This window comes from Falco biarmicus, chromosome 4, assembly GCF_023638135.1.
Source record: "Falco biarmicus isolate bFalBia1 chromosome 4, bFalBia1.pri, whole genome shotgun sequence".
Lineage (NCBI taxonomy): Eukaryota > Metazoa > Chordata > Aves > Falconiformes > Falconidae > Falco > Falco biarmicus.
The window spans coordinates 106,553,012-106,578,163 of record NC_079291.1 but is presented as its reverse complement, the minus strand read 5'-3'; the positions used below and the strand labels follow the sequence as shown (position 1 = coordinate 106,578,163).

The 25,152-nt window shown below is 46.7% G+C and overlaps 1 protein-coding gene across 1 annotated transcript in view; it reads left to right on the top strand.

Annotated features, from left to right (window-relative positions):
* Nucleotides 1-24,758, top strand: part of NT5DC2 (5'-nucleotidase domain containing 2) — a 28,788-nt gene extending 4,030 nt beyond the window's left edge. Inside the window, exons 2-14 of the mRNA XM_056336169.1 lie at nt 4,074-4,258; nt 5,060-5,134; nt 7,056-7,111; nt 8,920-9,013; nt 12,716-12,844; nt 15,945-16,005; nt 16,655-16,757; nt 17,268-17,369; nt 19,161-19,242; nt 22,866-22,952; nt 23,443-23,583; nt 23,815-23,879; nt 24,392-24,758. Of these exons, the coding sequence (XP_056192144.1) occupies nt 4,074-4,258; nt 5,060-5,134; nt 7,056-7,111; nt 8,920-9,013; nt 12,716-12,844; nt 15,945-16,005; nt 16,655-16,757; nt 17,268-17,369; nt 19,161-19,242; nt 22,866-22,952; nt 23,443-23,583; nt 23,815-23,879; nt 24,392-24,653 (1,442 nt within the window). The 3' untranslated portion in view covers nt 24,654-24,758. The remainder of the gene's footprint in view (nt 1-4,073; nt 4,259-5,059; nt 5,135-7,055; nt 7,112-8,919; nt 9,014-12,715; nt 12,845-15,944; nt 16,006-16,654; nt 16,758-17,267; nt 17,370-19,160; nt 19,243-22,865; nt 22,953-23,442; nt 23,584-23,814; nt 23,880-24,391) is intronic.
* Nucleotides 24,759-25,152: the final 394 nt, after the last annotated feature.

Sequence of the window (25,152 nt, the reverse complement as noted above, 5' to 3'; positions counted from 1 at the left end):
ATAAAGAGGTACTTGGAAGGGAGGAAAACTGGCAGTTTGTCTTTAGAAAGCAAGTCAGTGTGAGCAAAGGGAACTTTTTGATTCATGAAGAATGTGGAGGATGGTGGCCATCTGCTTTTCAGTATCATTCCTTTTCTTGCTAGTCTTACAAAGAAATTAGTGCGATGTCTGCTGTGCTAGACCTCTGGGAGTACAAAGGGTGTGAGAGGTGGGTGTGAGTTGCCTTTTTTTTGTGTGTGTGTATTATTCTTCACTAACATGCTGCATCTGAGGCTGAGAGAAATGGAGTGTTTCCTGCATGATGCTGTTGGTACCCCTGAGAGCTCAGAAAAGCATGGGACGTGCTTGGCACTGGAGCTTTTTCACATCAGAAAGGGCCATATGGTGTCTTGGCATCTCTAACCATTGCTCACAGTTAATTACCTGCTTTTGTTTCCGTCTCTGCTGTCATGTTGGAAATAGAGTGTTATTGCTTTCTAACAATGTGGGCTATTGCCTGAGAAGAGACGCTTGTGCTGTCATGAAGATATTCTGGTTTTAAGCAGCTGTTCAGGGCCCTTAAAGTGGTAAGGTGAAGGCAATGTGTGTTCACCTTGTATTTACACCCACGTCTAAAAAACGCATGAGATCAAACACGCTTTCTTGTGGTCTGCCTTTGTTGCTGAGTTTCATCATGTACCATGGATATGCAGACACTTCCCTTAAAACCATCAGAGTTGCAAACCGGAGCAAATTGTGCAAGTGTGCAGATTCCAGGGGTTTCTATCTATTGCAAGAGCAGGTTTTTTTCCTACTGTCCTCAGATGTACGCATGGCGGTTCTCCCTTAGATCATACTTCCTGGGTGAAGTGCTGAGTAGACAGTGACTAACTTTTGGTATCATCTCCCTTTTCCAGTTAGGACCCAGATGGAAAGAATAGTTGGGATTATATTTTTTTAATAAGCAAAAATGGATTTAATTTTGTTTTTTTCTTACTGTAATTTATTGTATCTGTCCAGCAATCTGTTACGGTGTCTTGGCAGAGGAAAAACCGAAAGCTATCATTCTTGAAAAATGGCATCTCTGTGGGCCTCTGGAGGTGTCATCGGTTTGTTATGACCTGACAATTGCCATGCAAACTGAGGCAAAGATCCCAGGCAGAGAGGAAAAAAACAACCAGAGCAAACCAACCAAACAAACCCCCAAACTTCTTAAAACCTGGCTCAGGAAGGCAAGCATGGTTGGGCTCTGGTATAGAAACTGATCTTGCATGTGTTCCCAGCTTCTGTCTCTTCCCTGCCCTAGTTTGAGCCTGCGGAGAGACTGTGTGAACTTAAAGAGGAGATGGACACCTGCCGCTCTATTGAGGAGGGTGCTGCAAATGGACATTTACACTGAGCCAAATGTGCAGCATGAGTCCCTGGACTGAAACCCAGAGTTTTTTCCTCCTCTCTAGCAGATCAGTGACTTTGAAACTACTGTAAATTTAAGATGGAGGAGGACGGCGTGGAAACAGCAAGCTGTCAGCAAGCTGCTCTGCGTTGGTCTGGTGACCGTGATGTGTGGATAGGAAGCACAGCAAGGTGTGGGGTGCTCCGGCAGGTGTGCGTAGGGAACACGCTGTGTGTGAGGCAATGGTGATAAAGTGTTTTGGCTAGCATATGCAGCCTTTTTTGGCTCTTACGAAGTTAAGAGAGAACATGCTGTGTAAGTTAGTGACAAAAATATCCGAGTGGGGTGAAATGGTCTGGGCAGGAGACTGTCAGCGAACAGTGGAGAGGCTCTGTACGTTTGAGGCTGGCAGGGAGGAATATTGCTTCATCCAGTGGGTCTAAATATACGTCATAAATCATACTGTGGCAGTTTCTGCTTATGCTTCTGATCACAGATAAGACTCACTTCATGCGCTTGGCAAATCTTAGGCTACCCTTTCCTTGTTACAAAATCATACTGCTCCCTTAGCTTTTCCTGACTGTAGTTTTGCAAAAGTTGTGGCTGGCATATGTTGTTGAATCTAGATGGGTCTCATGTCTCCTAGGAAAGGAGAGATGAGATTCAGGCAACGATATTTTGTGCTGCTCTCAGTCTATCAAAATGTGTTGTCATAAATGTTTGCAGATGGTGAATGTTGGAAGAGCTTGACCTCTCTGTAGGGATACAGTAGCAGCAAGTGGGTTGCAAATAGTGCTTTCATTAGAAGAGGAAAACTCTGGGTATTTGCACCGTGATGTGATTATGGTTGTGTCAGTTTCCTTGTGAGGAAGAAAAATAACACCCTGCAAATCCCAGAGTATGCTTAGAAAAAGATCTTCCCACAAGTTATCTGGAGGTGAGGGCAGGAAGCGGAGCTCTGTTTGTTTATGGTGCAAAGAGCATTTATGATGAGAAGATGAAAGTTGTGATCATCTGAACCCTATTTATGTTTCCAGTCTTTTAAAAATCCCAGTGGGAAGTACTCTGATTGTGTCCGCTGTCTTCAGCCTCTTCCAGAAACTTTGCCACCAGCAGAGTCACTGAAAGAGAGCTCTTGTTCCTGCTGCGTAGCCAGTAAGTCAGCCCTTCTGCCTTAAAATACTGCTTGCTTTTGTAGTCATTCCTCTGTAGCTGATCTGGTGAATTGCATCTGAAGACCAAAGTCAGTTAGGAGAGAGGGATGGGTATGTTTTGTAATGCATCTCCTCTGAAAAATAACTATTATTATATATCTGGATCCTGTTTCTTTGGTCACCTTTTTGGATTAGTGCTTGAAAATGTACTTTGGACTTTAACCTAAATTCTGTAATCATTCCAGACAGAGTCTTTATTGGGAATGGCTGGTGTCTCTTTCTAATAATGCTTTTTTTTTGTTCTAGTTTCAGATGAAACTTGGTTTTATAGCAAGGAAGCACTAAAGAACCGGCACAGGGGTTCTTGCTAAAAGCCAAAAGTTAAGGTAGGAAGGGAAAAAAAAAAAATCCTACCTGCAGATGCTGTGTAGGATCTGGAAAACATCTACACTTTTCCTATGATTCAGAGGGAAAATTATCCGTCTTTGAGAAGGGAGGAAACATCTCCTTCCCCTCTCTGTCTCCCAGTGTGGATGTGACTAGGCAATGTACTACAGGGAACTATTTTTGTTGCTCTTTCTCATCTTGCAATGGGCAGCTCTTGTGGGGCAGGAAGCCTGGGGAGGATCTGTTCCTGTCTCTCCCACTGTACTGCAGCTAAAGCTCTCTGCTCTCTAGACTAGCTCTGAAAAAAAGACGTACAGGTAGTTCAGCTTCCAGGTGACTTAACCTCCATTTTCCCAGTGCTCTGGGGAGCAAAATGTTGTTCACAAGCATCTTGAAGAGTAGCCCTGTTTTGAAGTGACAAACCACACGCAGCGTCGGAGGTTTCCACAGCTGTTTATCAGAGGAAAGCAGAGAACTTGTTGCTATCAGCATTACGTGCTCCAAGAGCGTAGCTTAGTGTGGGGTTTTTTTTTACGTTTTGTTGGTGTTTGTACAAAACATTGTTTTATCCAGCCCATTAATAATAATAAAAAAAAGCCCAAACAGTACCTGCAGGATTGCTCTGTGAAGTCTGGCTGCTTCTGTGAGAAACAAAAAATGCCAAAAGACAAACCTCAAAATTCCTAATTTGAAGTCATCTAGACTTTTTAAAGAAGAGAGTTAACCTGTTTGTCTCCAGCAAGTTTTGTGAGGAGCGGGTGTTTTTCTGGTGATACATTGCAGCTACCCTTCCCATTGCTGAGCCTGCCTGAACTGCAGCTGCTGTGAGCTAGAAATTGGACACTTCGGAATCTGGTCTGCTTTGCTTCATGTAGGCCAGAGACCCCAGGACATTGTTTTGCATCTTCCTGACACAAAAGGTCAGTCTTACTGTGGAAGTGGTTAGCACCATCAACAGAGGCAGCCAGCGCTTTCACAGTGTGTTTTTTTCACGGGGAGGATTATTTGAGCGAGTTAATGGCAGGGGCCTTCGACAGCAGCACTGTGCTCCTTTGCTGCTGCTGTGTGGTACTTCCAGCTGCTGCCAGGTCCAGAACAAAAAGTTGACATTTCAGTGATTCTCTCAGTTTCTCTAACCTCTCCCCTTTCCCTTCTCTTAGACCTCCTTCCACCAGGAGTCTGCAATCTCCTCAACCCGGCCGCTATCTACGCTAACAATGAGATCAGCCTGGGAGATGTGGAGATATACGGCTTTGACTACGATTACACATTGGCACAGTATTCTAATTTACTACACTCTATGATTTTCAACACCGCCAGAGACATACTAATAGAGCAATTCAAGGTAACGATGTGCTAAGAATTTCCACTCAATTAAGCTTGCTGCTTTTGTTGGGATGCCCCAGACTGCTTGCCAAATGGCATTCTGCGCATGTGTCAATTGCTTGTTTTAATTGAGATAAATTCTGTGTCTCATGATCTTTGATTGCAGAAAGTTTTGTCTGTACATGGAATCGGTTTCCTTTGAGACAACTTACTGTGCTCTATATTCCTGAGGTTTTATAAATATGTAGCAGGAACCTTAGTCTAGAAAGGTCTGGTCTGTTTTACTTAACTATGGAAATGATGCCTACAGAATTGCTGGTTTGAGGTACACATGGTGGATAAACATGAACCGTGGGCCAACACTGAAACCGTACAGGACTTGACATGTGCAAGTCAGTATAGATGACACTGTATAGAATGCCCCATAATGGGCACCCTGATTGCAGTAGGTGACTGGTCTGTGCATTTTCTTCTCATCACGTCTTTCTTTTTAGAGGGACTCTGCGGTGTTGTTGCTTTGCCAAATATATGCACTGACTAGAGCATACTAGATGTGTCCTCACTGCCTGAGCGGATCTGTTACGTTTTCACTAGTGTCCCTTACATGAGAGAAACTAGTTTGGGGATCCTGATCCTTTATGTCTTCCTCCATTCATCCGTCTTCTTCACTGAAGGGGCAACATGCCAGTGCATCTGTTCCTTGGTTGGTTTACTCCTGGGTTAAGACTATGAGTAAAAGTAATCCAGCTCAACAGGAGAAATAATTTTGTTGGTAACCCAATGCTTATGCCTCTAACGATGTCACTGTTTGTCTTCCCAGTATCCAGAAGGGCTTGGGAAGTATGATTACATTCCAGGGTTTGCCATACGGGGACTTCACTATGATGTACAAAAGGTAAGCTGTACAAAGTCCAGTCTCCTGGGCTTTGTCTTCCATTGCGTTATGTTTTTAGTGGCAATACTTTCTGTCCTTGCATGCAATAACATTGATCACCAAACTGTCAGTGAGTCCAGGTGGCTGTGCTTTTCATTGTGTGGCTTCTTCTTGCTTATAAACCTTCCAAGGGAGAGATGTCTTTTGTGTTTGCATAGCTTTTAGCAGAATGGGACATCCTAGCTAAGATCTGGTAAACAGCCTTGCCAATTAAAAAGTCAGTTAATTCTACAAGCTAATTAATAGAAAACGTAGCCTTGTTTGTGTGATCATTTCTGTCTTTCTTGAAGTTTAAACAACAAACCTCAATCCTGCATCTATGAGTACAGGCCAGGAGCAGAGGCATTATGTCTAACACTAATAATAGAAACGACTTGTCAGGAGAATGCTTTAGGAAGCCTTCCCCACCCCCACCCCAAATAATAGGACTGCCTGGAAAGAGATCCAAGCTACTTAAAATGCATGCTTCTTAGAAGCACGGGCAAGCAAAGTGCAAGCGTTAGCTTTAACCCTTTTCAGTACTCTGGACTGATTCCCTGAAAGCCTGATGCCCAGTGATGTCATGCTGGCTGCTGCAGCCAAGCAGTCAGGTGTAAGCACAGAAGAGAAAGTTGCTTCACTGTAGTAGCTTTTCTTATGCTGAGCTTTGAGCACATTCAGGGAAGCAGGCAGTACAAGCTGGAGTGTATGCGCTGTTCTCCAGCAGTGGGAAGCAAAGAAAATGAAGAAAAAACCCGATATAGAGTTTTCCCATGTCTTTTGTCCTACCTGTGGTGATGGCATGGCAGCAGACTGCTCATGCCTCTGACTTTACAAAGTGAGGAGTAAATCTATGACAACTTAAGTGGGTTTTTTTCCTGTTTAAATCTCTGGCTGATATATCACAGAAACACAGAGCCTCACCAAGCAGAGCACCCCTTGAGTGAGTAGAGGATGAGAACTCTTCTTTTCTCAGGAGCAGAGTTTGCAAAACACACAAAAAACTGGGTAGTGCCTATCTTAAGTAAATCTTTCAACATATTTGCCTGCACTCCTCACAAACTAGTGGGAGGTCTGCCCACGGTGTAACAAGTTGCAGCAATATGGTATTGTGGTAAAAGAAGGTGCCTGAAGGTTGTGAATGCTCTGTGTAATGAATTACCTTGCACTATGGTAGAAACAGTACAAATAATTTGATGCTCTGTCCTTATTCAAGTTGCAGAGGGATATGGGTTTAGTGTGAGGCTGCTTTCCGTGCCCCGATGATTTGTGTTATGGCGTCAGAATGATGGATGGAGAAGGGATGGCTGATGAATAGGGGAGTCTGATAAAAAAATAAATGCAAAGAAAGCTCTTTTACCAGTCTTATGTGCTCTTAAACATCCCTCCTTAAATGTCTGTTGGGGAGAGTAAAAAGTGGTGGAGGGGAGAGCTCTTGTGTGAAGAAAATGACTGGGTGCAGCTGCACTCTAAACCAAAACTTGCCCACTTTGTTCTGCTTAACATGAATGTGACAAGAAATGGATCTCTTGTGCACACAAAGCTCCTTTGGAATGTATGTGATTTTGAAAAGGAGATAAGAAGAGACTGTCTGAGTTACAGAAACTTTGTTCTCTCTGTTTTTTAACTGCATCCCTGTCCACAAACTTTGGAGTGTAAGAGACAGTGATATTTTGGCTCATAGAAAGACAGTCTTTTACTGGAGAGGCCAATAAAAAGTCACGGTATGAGTGAGCCTGTGTAAAAGTGGCTGGAGAGTTAAGTGCAGCTTAAAGTACATAATGTGGGATGTTTATGTTGGATTTTATTTTCTTAATGTCATTTGTGTCAAACTTGAAACTTACATAAGGTTTCAGTGTAAACCTACTCAATTCTAACAGTAAATATCTATGTCTTATCACAGAGTCTTCTCATGAAGATCGATGCTTTCCATTATGTCCAGCTAGGAACAGCGTATAGGTCTGTCAGTTTTGAAAATTATTTTCTAAATGCTCATATATGCAAAAGTGGATGGCTAAATCTGAGTGTATATTTGTGGCAAATGGGGGGGGGGGGGCGGGTTTGAGCAGAGCACAGTCTCATCTGGCTTATCCTGTTTGCACTTGCTTCAGATGCTTACTTGGCATATAATTGCAGGGAGTTTTTTTTCTCAAGCATTTCAAGCCAAGTGTGGGTGGGAAGACCTGGAGCTTTTTGTAATGGTTAATAACACATCTGATCACGTACTCTGCATGATGTCTGAGTTGCAGCTACAGCACGCCTGGGTTAATGTCTGTGAGCAAACTGTGACTAGGAAAGCACCACTTAGGAAAGCACCGCTCCGTATGTGGTCCACATATGGCCCTGTCTTCTCCAGGCAGGAGTGTATCCCAGCAGTCATCTGCTGTGCCTTGTCACAAAGCTAAGAGGAGGGTGGTCTGGATGTGCAAACAAAATCTTAAAGCAGCGCAGACATATCAATGAAGTAATGATGCATCAGAATCTGGGCTCAGTTTAAGGCCTAGGTTGTCCTATTTTTCCTTTTCTTCTGTTACTGTGCAAAGAGAGCTGGGCATGCTTTGAAGTGAGTGGCTAAAGCAGTGCAGAGTAAACTTGTCTCCAAAAAGTTGTGAGACTGGACAAAACCTTGCCCCAATGTGGAGTGGGGTTGGTGTGTAAGAAGCAGTAGAAGCGTCTATTCATAGATATCGGTAGCAAAGCTCCTGTAAATCCATGTTCTATTTCCTGAGCATGGAAGCCAATGTGTGTTTTTTTCTTGAACTATGCCCTTTTACTGTTAAGCTTTCAGTTGCAGTAAACACTCAAAGAATATTAAGAAGGGAGCTGCATAATCAGAGAGAATTGGCTTCTTTGAATTGGTTAGGATTTTGGGGGGCGGAGGGGAGTGGAGAGGGCAGAGGGGGCTAGTACAGCCCCATATTTCACTTCAGCTTCATAAAGAGATTCTTAGTGAAAACACATTTAAACCTTTTTTTTTTTCCTCCTACTGTCCTTTTGTAACTATCCTTCTTGGAGTATCCTTTTCCTAAACTGTCCTTTGCTTTTTGAGCGCAACTGAGGCAACTTTTAACTTCTTAGAGGCTGTACCATGACTGAATAGGAAAGGAGAAAGAGAAAGTTGCTGACTGCTTGAGTAAACAGCCATCAAAAATTGTGCAAGAGGCAAAACCTGCAGCAGTCAGATAACTTGATGTTTGTGAAGGGTACAGCTCATAGCCATACCTGTGATTATAGTGTTTTGGGGAAAACCAGTGACCTCTGTTGAAAGGTCTTAGTGAAGAACTTGTCTTGCTTAGAAAAACCGAGTAAGAAGGAAACCTCATTTTCAGAAAGCTCTTTTCCTACACCTTTGCATTTCATGGTGGTATACCTCGTGGAAGCAATCTCTCCAAACTGACAGTTACCCAGTGCTGCCAACTCAGGGCCGGGGGTGGGGTGGGGGGGGGTCGATTTGCTGGGACAGTCCTGTCAGCAGGCTGACAGCATGCAGAGAGAAGCCTCTGTCTGAACTCCCAGCTGGAATGTGGATAAAGCTCCTCAATTAACTTGAACGAGCAAACAAGGTGTCTGAAGAATGTGTCGGGGAAAGGTTTTATGTGAATCTTAAGAAACCATGGAGCTGTCAGGCTCTCTGGCTGTTTCTTTTGTGCAAGAGGAATGTGTGAATTTTAGAGAGGAACCTGTTTGTCCCACCTCCTTTCTCTGCAGTTTCTGTAGCTCTGTGCAGACTGGTGATTGTTGACAAACTATTTCTGGTTTGCATCTAGAGGGCTCAAACCGGTGCCTGACGAAGAGGTGATCGAACTCTACGGTGGTACGCAGCACATCCCCCTGTACCAGATGAGTGACTTCTATGGCAAGGTATTGTAAGCCCTTTACTGCTATGATGCAGCAGCTCTTTTAACAGCTGGGAAAACAGAATGAATTGTATGAGCTTGTAAATGACTCCAGCCTCCCTTGGACTGGGAAAGGCTCAGTCCCTAGTGAGCTGCAGTGTGTGTTTTTGTTCTAGTGGGAATTTGCCCCAGAGGTTATTTAGCAGTTTAGCATGTGAAAGCCATCTGTTAAGCATTCCTAAACACCCCAGGGCTATTGGCCTAGATCTGAATGGCTCTGGAGACTGACAGGGAGATGGTCCCTGCTTGTGCCTTGGCCAAATCTAGCTCCTAAGCTACTACCTAAGCAGTCTGCAGTGATGGTGTTTGCAGTGAGTTGTGCAGGAGAGGGGGTACGTGTGTGTAGCAGCAGGGTGCTTGCAATGCCTTTTCTTTGGTGTTGGGTAGGGGTTTTTTCCTTCATGAAAGGGATCTTCCTCCATGCCTCTTCAGACCTACTTAGTGGATGTTATTCATAGGGTCGGCATCCATGAGTACTGGGGAATTTTTAGGCAGAAAAGTTTACTGTCACAGTAAATTACTGAAATTCTGTCCATAGGAGCTGTAGAAATCCTTGAGTTGTCTGAACTAGAGGAAATTAGGAGACATTTTTCTTCCTCAAGTGCCTAGTGCGGTGCAGTGGGCAAGCGGGGCCATTCACATCCCTTTCCCTCCAGAACTGCTTTGTTTCTTGCCCTTTGTTAGTTCTGTTGCCTTAGGGCAAGCTTCCTCTGCTAATATCCCTTTGAGTCTGCTGTGTGAAGTCTCCAGGAAGGTCACTTTTTGATTTCTCTGTCTCTCTTGGGAACGATTTTATCTGAGCAGTTGCTTTCTGCATAAATACATACTGTTTATAGCTCAGTGTTGTTTCTAGCTTTGAAATAGGATGTTTCTGCTTAGAATTTGCTCTCTCTCTGTAAACTGCACTCCATTCGCCTCCCACTGTGCAACTCTCCTCACTCCTGGCAAACCTGAGATGATTTCACCTTTCTTTTTAAATAATTTTAAGTATGAAATCTGCTTTGAATTGTGGCCTTTTGTAGGGCCGGGTGCTCGTGCCAAGGTGCCATTCTTTGCTGCTTTGTATGTACCAGATATTTTCTTCTTTCCTGTAGTTAGTATTGAAAAATTCCGTATAACATTTGGCCACAGAAGTAAGGATAGCAAGTTATTCATTGCCAAGAGGTAAATCTCCTCTCCTAGTAGTATAATGAACTTCGTAAACTAACAGGTGGATCCCAAAGAGAATGAAAGTATATACAACTAATGGCATTTGCATACAGCAATGTCTGCTCAGCCTGTGCCACAAACGTATTAGTGGGAAGGCATCTGGGTTTAGATGACTGCTGGTGTGAGCAGGTGCAGTGCGGTTGGTGTGGAATGAGGCTGTAGCAGGGATCTTTAATCTTGTCCTTAGTCTGTCATGCTGATGTTGCTACCTGTGTGGGTAAGAGGAAGGTCTGCCAGGGGGTGATTCCAGGCAACAAGGTGTAAGACAAGTGGGACTGATGTAGCTGAAGTATATAAATACTCTCCCTTAAGAGTTATCTTGATCCTTTGTTGGAAGGAGTGGGTGGACAGCTATCGGCATCCCAACGCCTGCAATAGGTAGGCACAGATCTTGACAGGGGTTAGGCAATGCAGCTAGTGTGGCTTTTGCTGGCAGAACTAGTGATGGCCTGTAATGAAGAATGGAGAACTCTAGGATGTTGTGGAAAAAGCGTATGTAGCATTCTAAAACGATTGTCCAGTTTTCATCCTGACTTGGTCGCTGTGTCTGCTGCAAGGAAGTCAAGGCTACTAAAGGGAATGGGGGGAAGCTGGACTTGCCTTGTAGGATAATGACACAAGGCACAAAAATGAAAGCAGAGTTGACAAGGTAAGTGTTTGCTGTTAACACTGAACATTTCACTGTCTCCTCTATGCTTAAGGTCTTGAAAGGTGGGACAGGTCATTGATGTGCTGCACTCTAAGTCCCACATCTAGTGATTTCAGTAGGAGCTGCCTGTCTTTGTCCCTCTTGCTTCTTTCCCAGAATCCCTGAGCAGGAAAAAAAGGTGGAGGCTGTTTGCAGGAAATTTTGATTTTACTAGTTGGAGAAATATTCCTGTAGCATCAAAACGGACAAAGTCTGTTGAAAGGACTCAGTACCACTAAGCAGCACCGCCATGTGCAGTATGTGGCCCAAACCAGAGGGGGTCCTTTGTGTTACTATGGCTGTAGGTCAAGTTGTCCTACGCTGGCTGGGTGGAAATTTTGTAACCCTCAGCACACTGATATAGCTTTTGATTGCATATTTTGGTAATAGACCTCAAGAAAAATGCCATTTGTTATTCCTTTGCCCTTTTTGCACCATTTTTCTTGACCCCAATTTGTGCTGTCCCAATATTGCCTTTAGATAGCACTGCAGAGAGTGCATCTCTTGTTCTACCCTTCCAAGACCGGCCTAAACGGGAAATGTTACCGTTATTACATCCTGACATGAGAGGGGCATGTGTTGGTCATTAGACAGCGTGTGCCCTCTGTCAGCTTCCACGATGTGTACCTTGTGTGATCTTCTGGGGGTGCTTTCATGTCTCTCTTTCACATAGCTATAATAATTGCCTTCTGATGTGGACCAGTATTATCCTAGAGTGTTGCAGTTTTGTGGCTTCAGTCATGGGTTGCTCAAAGCTCACGTGGACAGGCATGGCACGACTGGATTGCCTTGGCACCTCTGGTGACCAGGTTCACTGAGAGGTCTGTGCATCTCCTGAACTGCTTTTCATACACAAGGGCTTAGTAAATGTCCCCTTGGCTTCTGGCACTTGAGCGAAGCAAGATGAAAAGATTGATTCCAGCTTCAGCTTACCAGTGAGACTCACCATAGTCCTCTGCACAGGTGGTACAGACTGAATAAACAGTCTTTATTTTACTTGGAATTCCTCTCTGGAGCCAAAGTTGGCTGTTAACCTGCTGATAGGTTTGTGATTGATAGGCAATAGAAATAGCAAAAATATGGGAGAGCTGCAGCCTTGCCTAATGCAAGGTGAGTTTTGCTCGGTCGGGATTTAATTGCCCATTTCCACTTGACCACTGGGCGGGCTGAAGTTCTTTTCCTTTGTGCCTGCTCTGGGTTTTCCGTAGTGACTCAAGGCCAGACAGGCACTGGCAAACTGCTTGTTGGAGCGATTCTTGTGTGGCTGTGTGGAACCTCACTAGGCTGAGGCAGCTTTGGTGCCCGTGTGTCCAGTGTTGCAGCCTGGTTTAGATGAGCAATGGGGCATCTCCAGCAAGGGCCACAGCTGCTTCTGTAGCAGGGTGCTGTCTGTTGGCACCTCTTTTAACACCAAGAGGCCAGGTGGGAAGCAGAGGGCATGGGTTTGTAATAAAAGTTAGTGTATTTTTAAAGTTATTATTACTCCCTACTTCCTGCACCTTCATCTGATGTTGTTTATAATTCTGGGTTTGTTTAATGATTTCTGTGAAGCAGAAGCCTCTCTCTTGTTAAGTGTTAACGCATTAGGTTAGTGTTTTGGTTGAGAAGAGAGGGCTGCTTGCTGGGTGGCTGGGACTTCCCACATGAGTGTTTTGTTGGGTTTTTTTGTTGTTAGACGGTACTGGGTGATGTGAGTGAGTTTGTTTGGCTTTGCATTATAATTTTAAGTATTTTTTGTTTAATGTGTCTTTTTCATTTTTTGTTTTCCAGGGTCCATCACTTAAGCAGTTTATGGACATTTTTTCTCTTCCTGAAATGACACTGCTCTCTTCGGTCATCGATTACTTCATAACTCATGGTATTGAGTTTGACCAGGTGCATCTTTACAAAGATATATCTGTAAGTAAAATGTCAGCTGCCCCATAGCTCCTATCTCATCAGAATTGTGAGCCCTTTGGCTTGGTAGCACTGGTGAGCTCTGCAGTACCCAAACCTAAGGGGCTGTTGATGAGTAGCCTAATATGACAGCATTGTTGCCCCTTCAGATTAAATTACCAGGGAATACTCAAAGCTGTGTTTTCAGAACATGTTAATTTTCTGTCTGTACTACAGAGCTGGTGTTGCTGTATGTTATCTCTTGCAGGAGTGCCTAGACTGGTTAGGTTGAAGGTCCTTCCATGGGAAATATGTCACAAAGCTCGTGTAAATGTTTTCTGGTACTGCAAACTTCTAAGCTCTATGTTTTCCTGTTAATGTCTCATTTTTCAAAGAGGCTTGGTCTGACCACGTACCAAACAGTTTGCTTTATACAGCAGGTTGTTGTGAAGCACCTGTCCTTGCCTGCTCTTAGAATCCACCCCTTCCCTTTGCAGCTACATAGCTGTCTGATCCTTTGGGGATGTTTTCCAGTGGGTGACTAGCTTTAAAGAGCCAGTTACTCCAAGGTGCTGCTGCTACCTGTGCCCTCCAGCTTCACTCCCAGCATTTGAAATGGCTGCTTGGGATTATCAACATTGTTAGGGAGTACTGTTTGACAGTTTAGTTAATGCTGCAGGCAAGATGTAAGTGCTTGATATTGCTGCCCTGGGTGACCTCTGTTGACAGATGATGCATCTTCCCTGGTAGCCAAGCCTTATTGCACGCCTTTTTCCATGGAGAGAGGTTTTTGATTTGTACCTCGTGGGAAACTTACGCTCATCCACTGGTAGCAGCCCATACATATGTTGTTCGGTCGTCTTGTGAGGGAAGTGGAGCACCACGCCAGTGCTGCTGCTTTTGTGATAAGGATCCTTGTCAGCTTTGCTGCAGCCAGAGATTACAGCTTACGTTCTGACCTTCTGTTAGTGCTGGATAGGAGCATGCCAGCCAGTTTCCCACAAGACCTTAACATGTTTCTAGGGTGTTAGTTGTTGTTGGTTTTGCTCTTGGGGTGGGGAAGTTGGGAAGAGGGGATGCAGCTGACTCCTGAGGCCTTTTATCAAGAGTGTCTTCTGGACCTTCTTTTGAGGTCTAAATGGACACGTTCCTAATTGAATTCTTGAAAGCACGTGGGTGGTCGCCACCACCTAATATATACTCAATACAGGGCAAATGGTGTGCTCAAACCCTCAAACTCCTGAGTGCTAATCCTGGCATTTGTCTTCACATCCATTGCTGAGGGATGGGTGATTCCTGAGGAGTGGCTGAGGTAGGCAGGGAAGAAAGCTATGACAGAAAATCTGTGCCAGTGCCTGAAATCTATACTGGAAAGTTGGTGGCTGTCCTGTGCTCTCACCACAAGAGTTCTTGCTTTTTTCTGTACGATGAGGATAACATTTTTGCAAAACTTTCCCCTTGACAGTACGTGAGCGCAAGTGGGAAGAGATGGTTTGCAGACATGAGCACAGAGATCTTTTTGTGCTTACACAGACAGGTGTCCGAGAGGACTTGCATAGCCCCAACTGTTATTGCAACACAGGCTAACAGGGGGCTAAGACATGTCTAAACCTGACACTCTTCTGTAATTCTTAGTAGTAATTCTGATTGCAGCTCCTTGTGTTTGGGAGCAGGTTGAGTGATACAGACACTGCGCTGAGTCAAAAGGGCAGACCCTGAGGCAACGGTAAAGTTTGAAGCTGACTTGTAAACCAAGTAGTCTGGTCACACCAGTTTGGTTGCTTCATATTGGAGAGTAAGAACCTCTTTACCCTGCTTTCTCGTAGTTTTTGAGGTTTTGAGCCCTGTTTGACACCTCCCCAGGCTACCACAGTTTTATCTGCAGGAACCTTGTTAGTGCTTTTGGTTTTTGTTCAGTTTCTTTTCAATAAGGCAGTCTCTTGGTGAATGAGATGTGACCTCTGCCTTTTTACCATTCAAATCCACATGGTGGAAGGAGACTCCTAAAACTCTGTTTTGAAGAGGTGACACCTCCTCCTTTGTCATCTCCCATCTAAGTTGTAAATTCTGGTTCTCTCCCCATTTTGAAGGCAGCGATTTTGGGGTGATAAGCAGGTCTCAGCAGCACTGCTGTGAGACCAGGTGACTGTGGGGAGTTGTGTGCAAGTGGTGCAAGTGTCGCTGTAGCAGTGTCAGTGGTGAGTGTGGGAGTCCAGTCTGAAAGGGCAACTCCTGAAGGAGCACATGTAGTGTAACAGGGATTTGAGGGTCCTGGGGAAAGGCAGCATTTCTTTACCTATCTAAATTGTCAGGGATGAAAACGGTACTGTTAAAACAAGCAAAATGTATTGCTGCTCTGGCAATGTCTTTGTGTATCTGGCATATCTCATTGGATGGAGACTTGGGACGAATCTCAACTGGGTGTGTCCAAAAATGTGTTGCATCTTGGCCTCTGGCCTGGAAAATAGAGGATATTTGGATGCCCTTGAAAATAATCTGTTTTAACTTGCCTTCCTCCTGAAAAGTCAGCATCTCTGTTTTTGCAAAAAGCCCTCAGCCTCCTAGTGGAAGCTTCTGCTCTGCCTGTACCCACTGGCCATCCGGAGCTGGGAGCTGTAGCCCTCCTTGGCTTGTGGGGAGCGTTTTGGAATTACAGATGCTCACCTCTGCTGCTGTTCACCTTGGCCATGCTCCCATCCTTTGGGTCACGTTTGGCAGAGCTTCCACAGGCACAGGGAGGAAGAAAAGCCAGCTAGTGTCTGGGCCAGTACAGTTTTGGGGCAGTTGATGGTTTTGGAGTTGCAGTCATGATTGCCTTGATAACAGTGTGTTGACATGTGCTGGTTTCCAGTAGCAGGAAGGCAATTGTGCTTTCACAGATAGGTTTTGAGGTTTTTCCCCTTGTACTGCATCAGCTGAGCTAGCCACTGTGGTGTTCCTTTTGGCATGTTGGTGAGCCTGTTCTCGTTCTCTTGAGCATTAATGCAGCTTTTGTTCATCCAGCAAGAAGCGGGGATGCATCATTACTGGTTTGGTCCTCAGTGGTGACAGTAGGTTTGCATGCTGGGAAACAGGAATGCCATGTGTAAAACTGAATTTTTTTTTTCTCTGCCCTTTTCTTTAGGATGCTATTAGAGATGTACATGTGAAAGGAGTGATGTACAAATGGATTGAAAAAGATCTGGGTGAGTTAAATGGAGCTCTGGTGCCAAATCCATTTTGATGTGTCTCGTACTATGTGGCAGTCTGTGTAAGACAACTGTGTAGGCCCCACACACAGTCACAGGAGTCCGGGGGACACAGAACTTGATCGTGGCTTGCCTAAAGGCAGCTGAGGGGTAGAGTGGCATTAAGAACCAAATGATATTTAGGGTCAGGTGAAGGATCTATTTTAATGGAGGAAACATCTACTTCATTGGTTGTGTTTCTGTTTCCTTCAGCTCGTAAGTGAGGGATGGCGGTCCTTGGTGTGATGTGAACATGCAAAGGTGCCATCTGGGAAGGCTTCCTGGTCATTCAGGGGAAAGCAAGCTCCTGGCAGCAACATGGTCTGGAGTGGCTGTGACTGGCCCTTGTGAGGGTTTGCTTTCAGCCCTCTTTTTTTGCTAGCATTTTCTGTTCCTCAGTCTTTTTCCTCTAGATGCAATGACTGAGGATGAGGAAGGCCATTTTGTCACCAGGATGGTTCACTATCTGCCTGCTGAGGTGGATCTAACTCGGGCTTTTTGCATCCCTTTGTGGTAGAGGGGCTAGGCTGGTTTGTTTGTAAAGAAATGCGGTCATGACTTACACCAAAACTTTTTGATTTATGATGTCTGTTTTATTCCAATATAGAACAGTATATTCTGCATGGGGATGAAATCTATGCTGTGCTAAACCGACTGGTGAACCACAAGAAGAAACTCTTCCTCATTACAAACAGTCCCTTTAGCTTTGTGTAAGTACCATTATTGCACACTGATGGGTCACCTCAGCACAGTAAGAGCTGTGCACTGCGGTCTCTGCTGTGACCATCGGAAAGTTGTGCGCTAGAGGGTTTTGTGGCAACAGTCACAAGAGTGCTCTTTGGGAACCGGTTGTGGTGAATGTTGCACCCCGCAGCACTCTTTACATCGACTCTCACTTTTTGAAGAAGGTACAAAGCTGTGTAAGGGCACAGTGTTCCCGAGCTGCCACTTTGGATCACCTCCAGCAGCTTTTGCTGCATCACAGACTTCTCAGCACTTACCATGGTACAGGAGAAGGGGTGGGACAGCTTGAAACAGTCAAAGTGCTACATCAATACTCCATGCCATGAGGACAGCCTTGGAGGATTCACAAATCTCTATGCTGCTTCTTTGTTACTGGAATGAGAGTAAATTTATGACAGACTGCTGTAAAGATGCAGTGTGTTGGGTGAAAAAAAAGAGTACTGGCTCTGTTAACTTTTCTGTTCTTTTTTCTTTAGGGACAAAGGAATGAAACACATGGTTGGCAAGAACTGGCGGGATTTATTTGACATGGTCATTGTGCAAGCTGACAAGCCCAACTTCTTCACTGATCGACGGAAGTACGTGTCCTGGGGCAGTGCTGCGCTGCTGCATGTGGGCCTGAGGTTTTGAGCCTCCTTCCCTAGAGCAAACAGCTTCTTTTACCTTCCAGAAAAGTAGTGGTTTTCTAAGCATAATCGAGGTCCAGCAGGCATCCAGCCTTCTGCTGTCTTCTCAGATACTCTCTGAGGAGATGAAAACTGACTGGTCAGGGAATAGGTGGATAGAATGGGTACTGCCACGCAGAAGGCATGTTTCTAAAATTGACTGTCTTTAAGCTTCATCAGTTTTGTCATGGTCTGGGCTTAACTTAGATTTTTAGGGGTAATAATATACTTAAATCTTCAGAAAGAAAAGAGGAGTGGAATGGTATGTATGAGAACTGGCCATTTCTTGGCTCTAGGTCTCTTGAGAGTATGCCAAAACCTTCCCTTTTCCTGTTCCCCACAGCAAATATCTGTGTGGTTTGGGTTTTTTGTTTGTTTTGTTGTTAAGTTACTGGATACATACTGGTTGGTAATTGGCAGCTCTGGAAGCCTTTGTACGTGGCGGCTGGGTTTTGTGGTCAGTTAGGAGCTGCCAAGGGACTAGCTGATAGGCAAGCTGCCGTCCTCGCTTTGCTCTTTGGATTCTTTGCTCTGGGAACTTATGTCTGCTTTGTTGTCTCAACTTAGGACTGACCAGAACTTACTGCCCTTAAGAGAGTGGTCTGTTCTTTCCTCTCTATTTCTTTTCTTCCCCCATTTTCCAGGCCATTAGCATAAACAGGAGTAAACCTACAAAATGGCTTTATAAGCTGTGCTGACCTGGTAAAGGTTTACTTCGTGGGTTGGAAGTGTCTTACAAATATAGTCTGGAGCTGTGATGACCTGGCCCTCTAGGAGATAAATCTTATGGCTGCATGGTGCCTAACGTCCACTCGTGTATTGGGCCAGTGGAGTGACAGGGCACATACATCCAAGGTGAGGGGAACTCCTGATGGCGAGCTGTAGTGAACTGGGAAGTGTCTGCCGCAAGGGAAAATGCAGGTGTGCCCTGGAGACCACGTCTGGTTGAAAAGCCCCTTGCCCAGGTAGGCTGTAGAGTTCATGGTGGGAGGCTGGACTCTTTCTGCCCTATGGCAGCTCAGAATCATACGATACTTCTGGATAAGACTGTGCTCTGCTGGCAGCAGGAGCAGCTTCATACCAAGGCTTTTGATCTGGGAACTCACAGTTTGGAACTTCTATCCCAAGAGGGAGCAATGTTCCTATTGAGCAGGAATGTTCATGGGGGTCAAGTAACTTAAGCCTTGTTTTGCTTCATCTGTCCAAGTGGAAGGTAATGAGTCAAGCCCTCGGGAACAACGGGAGCCAGCTTGGGTCGGCTGCGGACACCATCAACACAGAGGCTGCTTTCCATCCACTCTGCAGACTGCTTTATCCTATTAAGGCATTCCACACTCTGTTGGGCTGGGGCGTAGCCAGACTGGAACAGGACACAAAATGTTAAATGGCAAGGCCTTCTTAGCCATAGCATTTCAGAGGGAGTCATGTTATTATATTTTTTTTTCTTTTTCTCTGTATCTGAAAAGCGAGAAGAGTTGTTAGGGTTACTGGCATGAAATGGTTACAGTGAATGGAAGCATTTTGAAAAGATACTTCTCTCTCTCACTTTCCCTGAGAAAATAGTGCAGAAGGTCGCTTCATGTGTAGGGCTTTTTATTACGAGTTGTTACATAGGTAAACAAGTTTTCTGATTCAATTGTTGTGGTTGCTGGGTAACAGTCGCCAAAAATCAAAAGTTGATGTCTCCCCTGGTTTTTTTTCCAGACCTTTTCGAAAACTGGATGATAAAGGCTCACTGCAGTGGGACAAAATAAACCAGCTGGAGAAAGGAAAGATCTACAAAGAGGTAAAGTGTGTGGATGCATAAGGGGTACGAAGCAAGAGTCTGAAATGGTAGGGACTTACAAGACATCTGCAGCTTTGGAAAAGCCTGGAAGTCACTGGAAAACAGGAGAATCTTCTTAGCCAGGGTGGGGGGAAATAATGGGTGCTTCTGTAGGTCACTTGTGGATGTCTGATGTTTGAAAAGCAAAAAATAGAAGTCCTTGAAAAGAGCACCCGTGATAGAGGGCATTTGTAAGAAGGCACGCTCAAAGATCTGTGTGCTGCAGTGGCTGGTGGCAGTGAGAGATGCTCTCTGTCCACATGCAGAGAGCTCTTGCTGACCCGGTAGGACACTGTCCCTCCAAATGCCTCCAGCCTGCTCTCTTGACATGCTGTGGAGCAATAGCGTTGTGATTTGCATGCCTCTGAAAAGTCTTTCAGCTTCTGCTGGGATGTAAGCATTAGCATAAAGGGTCTTTTGCTATACTGGAAAGCCCTGCCAAGGCCTGCGTTGCCTGTCAGTGTGCGATAAACCGACTTCTGAGAGTGGTGAGAGGTGCTTCATGCTGTAGTGTAGGAAAGGCTGCTCTCCTGGCAATCACAGCTTTTCACAGTTGCAGGAAGCAGAGCTGAAATAAGGTGCAGCAGAGCTGACTGGTAGGAAAACTTGTCTGCAGCTCTGAAACAGTTTCCTGCCCAGTTCTGTGAAGGCCATGCTGTAGAAAGGCGTGTAACAAAAGCGATGTATTCCACCCAGCTCAACTGGGCTTGGCATTAGAGGTGGAAAGACAGGGATAAGGGGCAAAAAGGCAAAGTGAGGCCAGTTAACTCAGGGTGTTGGGTGCTTGCCTTTCTGCCCAGGAGGACTTGTGCTGAGTTATCTCTGCCAGGCTGAGTTCCTGAGAAGAAGTGGTAGGAAAACATCCTCTGCACGTGCAGCAGGGGTCAGTGAATGCCCCCTGCCCCACTGTACAATGAAACCTTCACCCTAGGATCTCTGTTTTGACATTGTCCGGTGTGGCCGATAGTGCAGTTTTCCCTTGGCTCTTTTGATGTCCTGGTCCTGAAAGTCTTGTCCTGTTTCACACTCACTCGTGACAGAGGGGTTCCCCAAGATTGAGATAGTTGAGGGTAAGAAGGCAGACCTCTCTGCAATTGATGTGTATGCCAAGATCTTCCACACCTCACTCCAAACTGTCCTCCATAAGGCTGGAGAAGGTAATAGAGTAACAAGGGCGATCAAACAGGGCACAAAGCCTGGCTCCTGGCGCTCTCCCCTTCCTGAAGGACCAGCATGTCCAAAGGATGGGCCGTTACTCTGGTGAACTTGCTGCCTTGGGGTGTTCTTGTAGCTGGTCTGTCCCCTGAGAAAACGTTGCCTCCGGCTTTAGGACAGTTTGTTCTTGGTTGTGTGAGCTGTCCAATCCCACGGGAAGAAACTGTTAGTGAGACAGCGGTCAAGTAGCTGGGACCTGACCGGTAATAGAAAAGTAGGTCATGTTGTTGAGTAGTGCTGTTGGGAAGCCTCTGGCCTGTCCGGTGGGTCTGTCAAAGTGCTCTGCTAGCATCCCATCCTCTGCCAAGAGCTACGAGCTGGGAACATGCAAATAGAGCTCATACAAAGTCTCTGTCCCATGGGCAAGCTTTCCCAGTGGGTTAGCAGCTCCCCCAGGAGTAAAGGTGCACCTCAGCCATGGGGTTTGTTGCTGAATTAAATCCTGCTCTTGGCCACCTGTGTCTTGTGGCCACAGGTTGCTCACCCAAGTGAATGGTGCGTTGAGGAAGGGAAAAGATGAAGGAGGAAGGAGAGATGGGGTAGGGTTTGGGGCTTCTCTTCATTCCCACCACCACTACGATGTTCATCTGACTGCTTCAAGGTTGTGGCCCATCTGTGGTTCTTGGAACGTCACAGAGCGTGTATCCTGGCTGTAGCCACTCTGTCCCCAGCACTTTTGGTTTCTTGAGTGCCACAGTATGCTTCTTTCTGGCAAGTGTTAGTGGCCATGGACCTTGCTGTGCTGGTGATGTTGTTAGAGGCCTCTGAGCTGACTTGTTCCTGTCCCCTGAAGCACAGCTGTGTGGTGGTTGTGCTGTGGGTATCTCATACAAATGGGACAAATCGGTGTTTTGCACTGGGGACTGGGAAGTTCAAGGGATGGCCCTGTAGTCCCTTCTTTCTGATAGATGTGGGGTTTTCTGGTTGTGACATGTATGTACTCCCATCGCTCCCCTAGTCGGCAATGTCAGGAGGGGAGGAGGACAGCCAGCTCCTGGAGGTCACCTAACAGGTCTGTGGCTCAGTAGAGGTCCAAGCACAAGTTTCCTGGTTGTCAGGTTGTCAGGCCCACTGCTGTTCGAGGTGACGAGAGCACAGCAAAAGGACCATCCTCCACCCAGGGCTGTGGTCCATTTCCCTGCTCTGCCAGTGGCTTCCTGAGCAACGGTCAAGAGAGCAGCAGCAACGTCATGTGCAAGAAACGCAGAGGCCAGCCTGCACAGCTCCAGTGATAGCCTCAGTGACGCTGGAGCAACAGGAGGCCCAGCACCCTGGTTCTGGGTACCCTTTGCAGTGCATACAGTGTGGTGCCAGTGGCCAGATGCAGGGCTGCAGGCCGCTGTGGGCTGTGGCTTGTGTTTGGGGGTTTTCTGTCCAGGCTGGTGCTGTTGGGTAGGCATGCTAGCTCTTTCCTGGCACTGGAGACTGGGTGGAGAGGTTGCTGCTTAGTGCCTTGCAGGTTTGCATTGCTTGCTTGTGCTGGCACAGTCTCGACTGCTGGCGTTGATGGGGCCTTTTCCTTTCCTAGTGGGTTTTGTTTTTGTTGTGACTCATGTGGAAAACTTGTGTGGAGATGGAAGGGGGGTCACTGACATCTCCTCTGTGTGCAGATGGGTGTTTGGAAGGCCTTGAAAGCTGCTCTGTGCTGTGCTTTAGCTGGTGCTTTGGGGGTTGGTTTGTTTTACTTAGCTGTGAGTCTGCCCAAGCTGCCTGGCTTTTCAGCTTGCTGAAGCAATTCCTGTGAACGCATGGGTGGTGTTAGTCTTTTGTGTTGGGATGGCGGTCAGCGATGTGAGAACAGCCTCAAGTGCTCCTGACTCAGTGAGCCTTGCACGATGGTGCTCACCTTGCCTCTGATGCACCCTGCGAGGTGAAGTCATTATCGCCTGAGCCCAACAACTTCTAAACCCAGAACACCTGGGGTTCTTTCTGTCCATCACTCAGACTTTTCTAATTTAGGTGTCTTTCACTTTTGGCCTCTACATGGCCTCCTTTCGTTGCCTTTTTAGTCCACGTAGTCCTCTTGACTTGCTGTGCCCTAGAGCACAGAACTTCCCCTGAATTGCCTATTGGGTTTGGAAGAGTTTCTGCCTTTTTCTGTAGCCTAAGAAAAACTGAGGGATGTACTAGGGGTGTTGTCACATGGGAAGAAAGTGAAATAAAGTGTGGAATGACAGAAACCTCTGGGTTTAGATGGCGGGGGAGTGAGCAGGCTGGCATTTCACGAGAGTGCTCCCATCTGCATGTGGTAAGGTGGCACGTCCAGTTGCACTGAGACCACTGCTGGGGTGACTGCCCAGTACCGTACAGTGAGGATGGAGGCATTCAGCCTGTAACCGTGTTGCTCTCTGTGCTCCTTTGACTTGCAGGGTAACCTCTTTGATTTTTTGAGGCTGACAGGCTGGCGTGGATCCAAAGTGCTGTACTTTGGCGACCATCTGTACAGTGACCTTGCGGTAAGTGATAAGGTCTTTGCTCTCTGGTGAGGTGGGAGCAACCCTGTGGGATTGTTGTGGTTGCAGCGGTGTTGGAGTGTAAGGCAAGGCCCTGATGTATGTGCTCAGGTCTCTGCTATGCTGTGCTGGGTGCTCTGTGCAGGCTGTGGCTTTCGGGGCATACATATGACACGTAAGCATCTCCAGTCTGCTGTCGGGCAGAAGGAACCAGTGGAGAAAGGGCTCCTGAAGTACTTTCTGTGGGTAAAGAACATCTGCTGGTCTCTGAATTTGAGAGCAGTTTGTCTGGATCCCACATTTCTAGGTGCTTCACGCAGCTGATTGTGGTGGCCAGGAGATGGCTGTTACTGGTATGACCTGGCATGGGCCATGGATGCCTGTCCCCTGAGAATCTATAATGGGAACAGACCACTCTTCTAGGAAACAGGGTTGTGCTTGGCTTTCAGTCTTTATGTTGAATTCTTTGTTGTTTTTTCACCCTGACCTCTAGGACCTCATGCTGCGTCACGGCTGGAGGACTGGAGCCATTGTTCCTGAACTGGAGACGGAGATTCGGATCATAAACACAGAGCAGTACATGCACTCCCTGACCTGGCAGCAGGCTCTGACAGGGCTGCTAGAGAGAATGCAGGTAAACAGCTCCTGTCTGAGTGGGATGGGTAATATGCTGCCTTCAGAGCCAGCATTTTGGACTTAGCATGGGAATTGGGGGATGTACCACCTTGCCTGCGTTCACAAAAATATCTCATCCTCCTGGTGCAGTGGGCTCATGGGTTTGGGAGTTACAGTGGAAACTGGGAGAGCTGAGATGTGGCCTGGCAGGACTGATGCAACATGGTGCTTTCTGCTGTTGTCTTTACAGATGTATCAGGATGCGGAGTCAAAGCAAGTGTTGCTGGAGTGGATGAAGGAACGTCAGGAGATCAGGTGAGTATTGTCCCCCTCACTCATGAGGTCTCTCAGGGGCTCCCAGGACTGCACTGGGTCTGTTTTGTGACCTGCTTTGGGGGACAGTGGTGCTGCAGCTGTTGGCCTGTGGTCCGTCCTGGTGTTGCTTGTCTGGGGCGGGGGAAAGCAGCAGTGCAGTCCAGCACCTGGGAGGTCAGACTGGTTTTGAAGGCAAGGTGGGGAAGGGGAGGTGTCGCCCTGCACTGGGAGGAGCTGATGGGCCGGCTGCTACTGCAGCTCCTGGCACTGCAGGAGGGTCCCTGTCCTCCCTGTCCGTAACAGCTACAGTAACACCGCATCTCACTTACTCCTGTAGGAGTGCACTGAAAGTTCATCACAGCCTCACTGCATGGGGACTGGTCTGCATCACAGCCTGTGTGGGATGGTAGCAAAATGTTTCCTGGGAGTGGGGTGGCCCGGGCTAAGGGATTGGAGGGGGAAGACTCTGCGACCATGGCCTTTTATCTTCAGAGCACTCTCTCTTTCCTCAGGTCGCTGACGAAGAACCTATTCAACCCCCAGTTTGGAAGCATCTTCCGCACCTTCCACAACCCCACGTACTTCTCTCGACGGCTGGTGCGGTTCTCTGACATCTACATGGCATCCATCAGCTGCCTGCTGAACTACGATGTGAATTTCACCTTCTATCCCCGGCGCACCCCTCTGCAGCACGAGGCTCCGCTCTGGATGGATCAGCTCTGCACAGGCTGCATGAAAACCCCCTTCCTGGAGGAGATGGTGCACATCCGGTGAAGGGCCAGGTACTCGGGGCAACAGCACGGTGCTAGTCTGTACGGGGGGCCGGGCTGCTCGGCCAGCAGCACCTCTGTCTACCACTAAAGGGCGTTTGACACTTAAGTATGTGTGTAGATGGTGTGTTTTATTTTTTTCCCCTTCACTGGCTCCATCCCTTTCCCTGAGGTGCTTTGCAGGCTGGACAGAGCGTGGGTGCTTGTTGTGCACCATAAAGGAGCCACAGAGAGTCCTCTGTAGGAGTAGGTGAGATGGAGATCCAGTGCTGGCAGTGGGAAGCTGCTACTCCCTGCTCTGTGCCAAGGGAACTGGCTCAGAAATGGAGCCCTGGGTCTCTGGTGCTTGGAGAGTGCGATGCAGCCTCCCACGCGGGCTGTGACAAGGTGTGGCAGGTCTATAGCTGCAGGGATATCAATCCCCGGGTGCTACGGCATGAGGATTCTGCAGGCGGGCACTGAGGGGACGGGGTTGCTGACTGGGCAACCCGCAAAGTGCATCA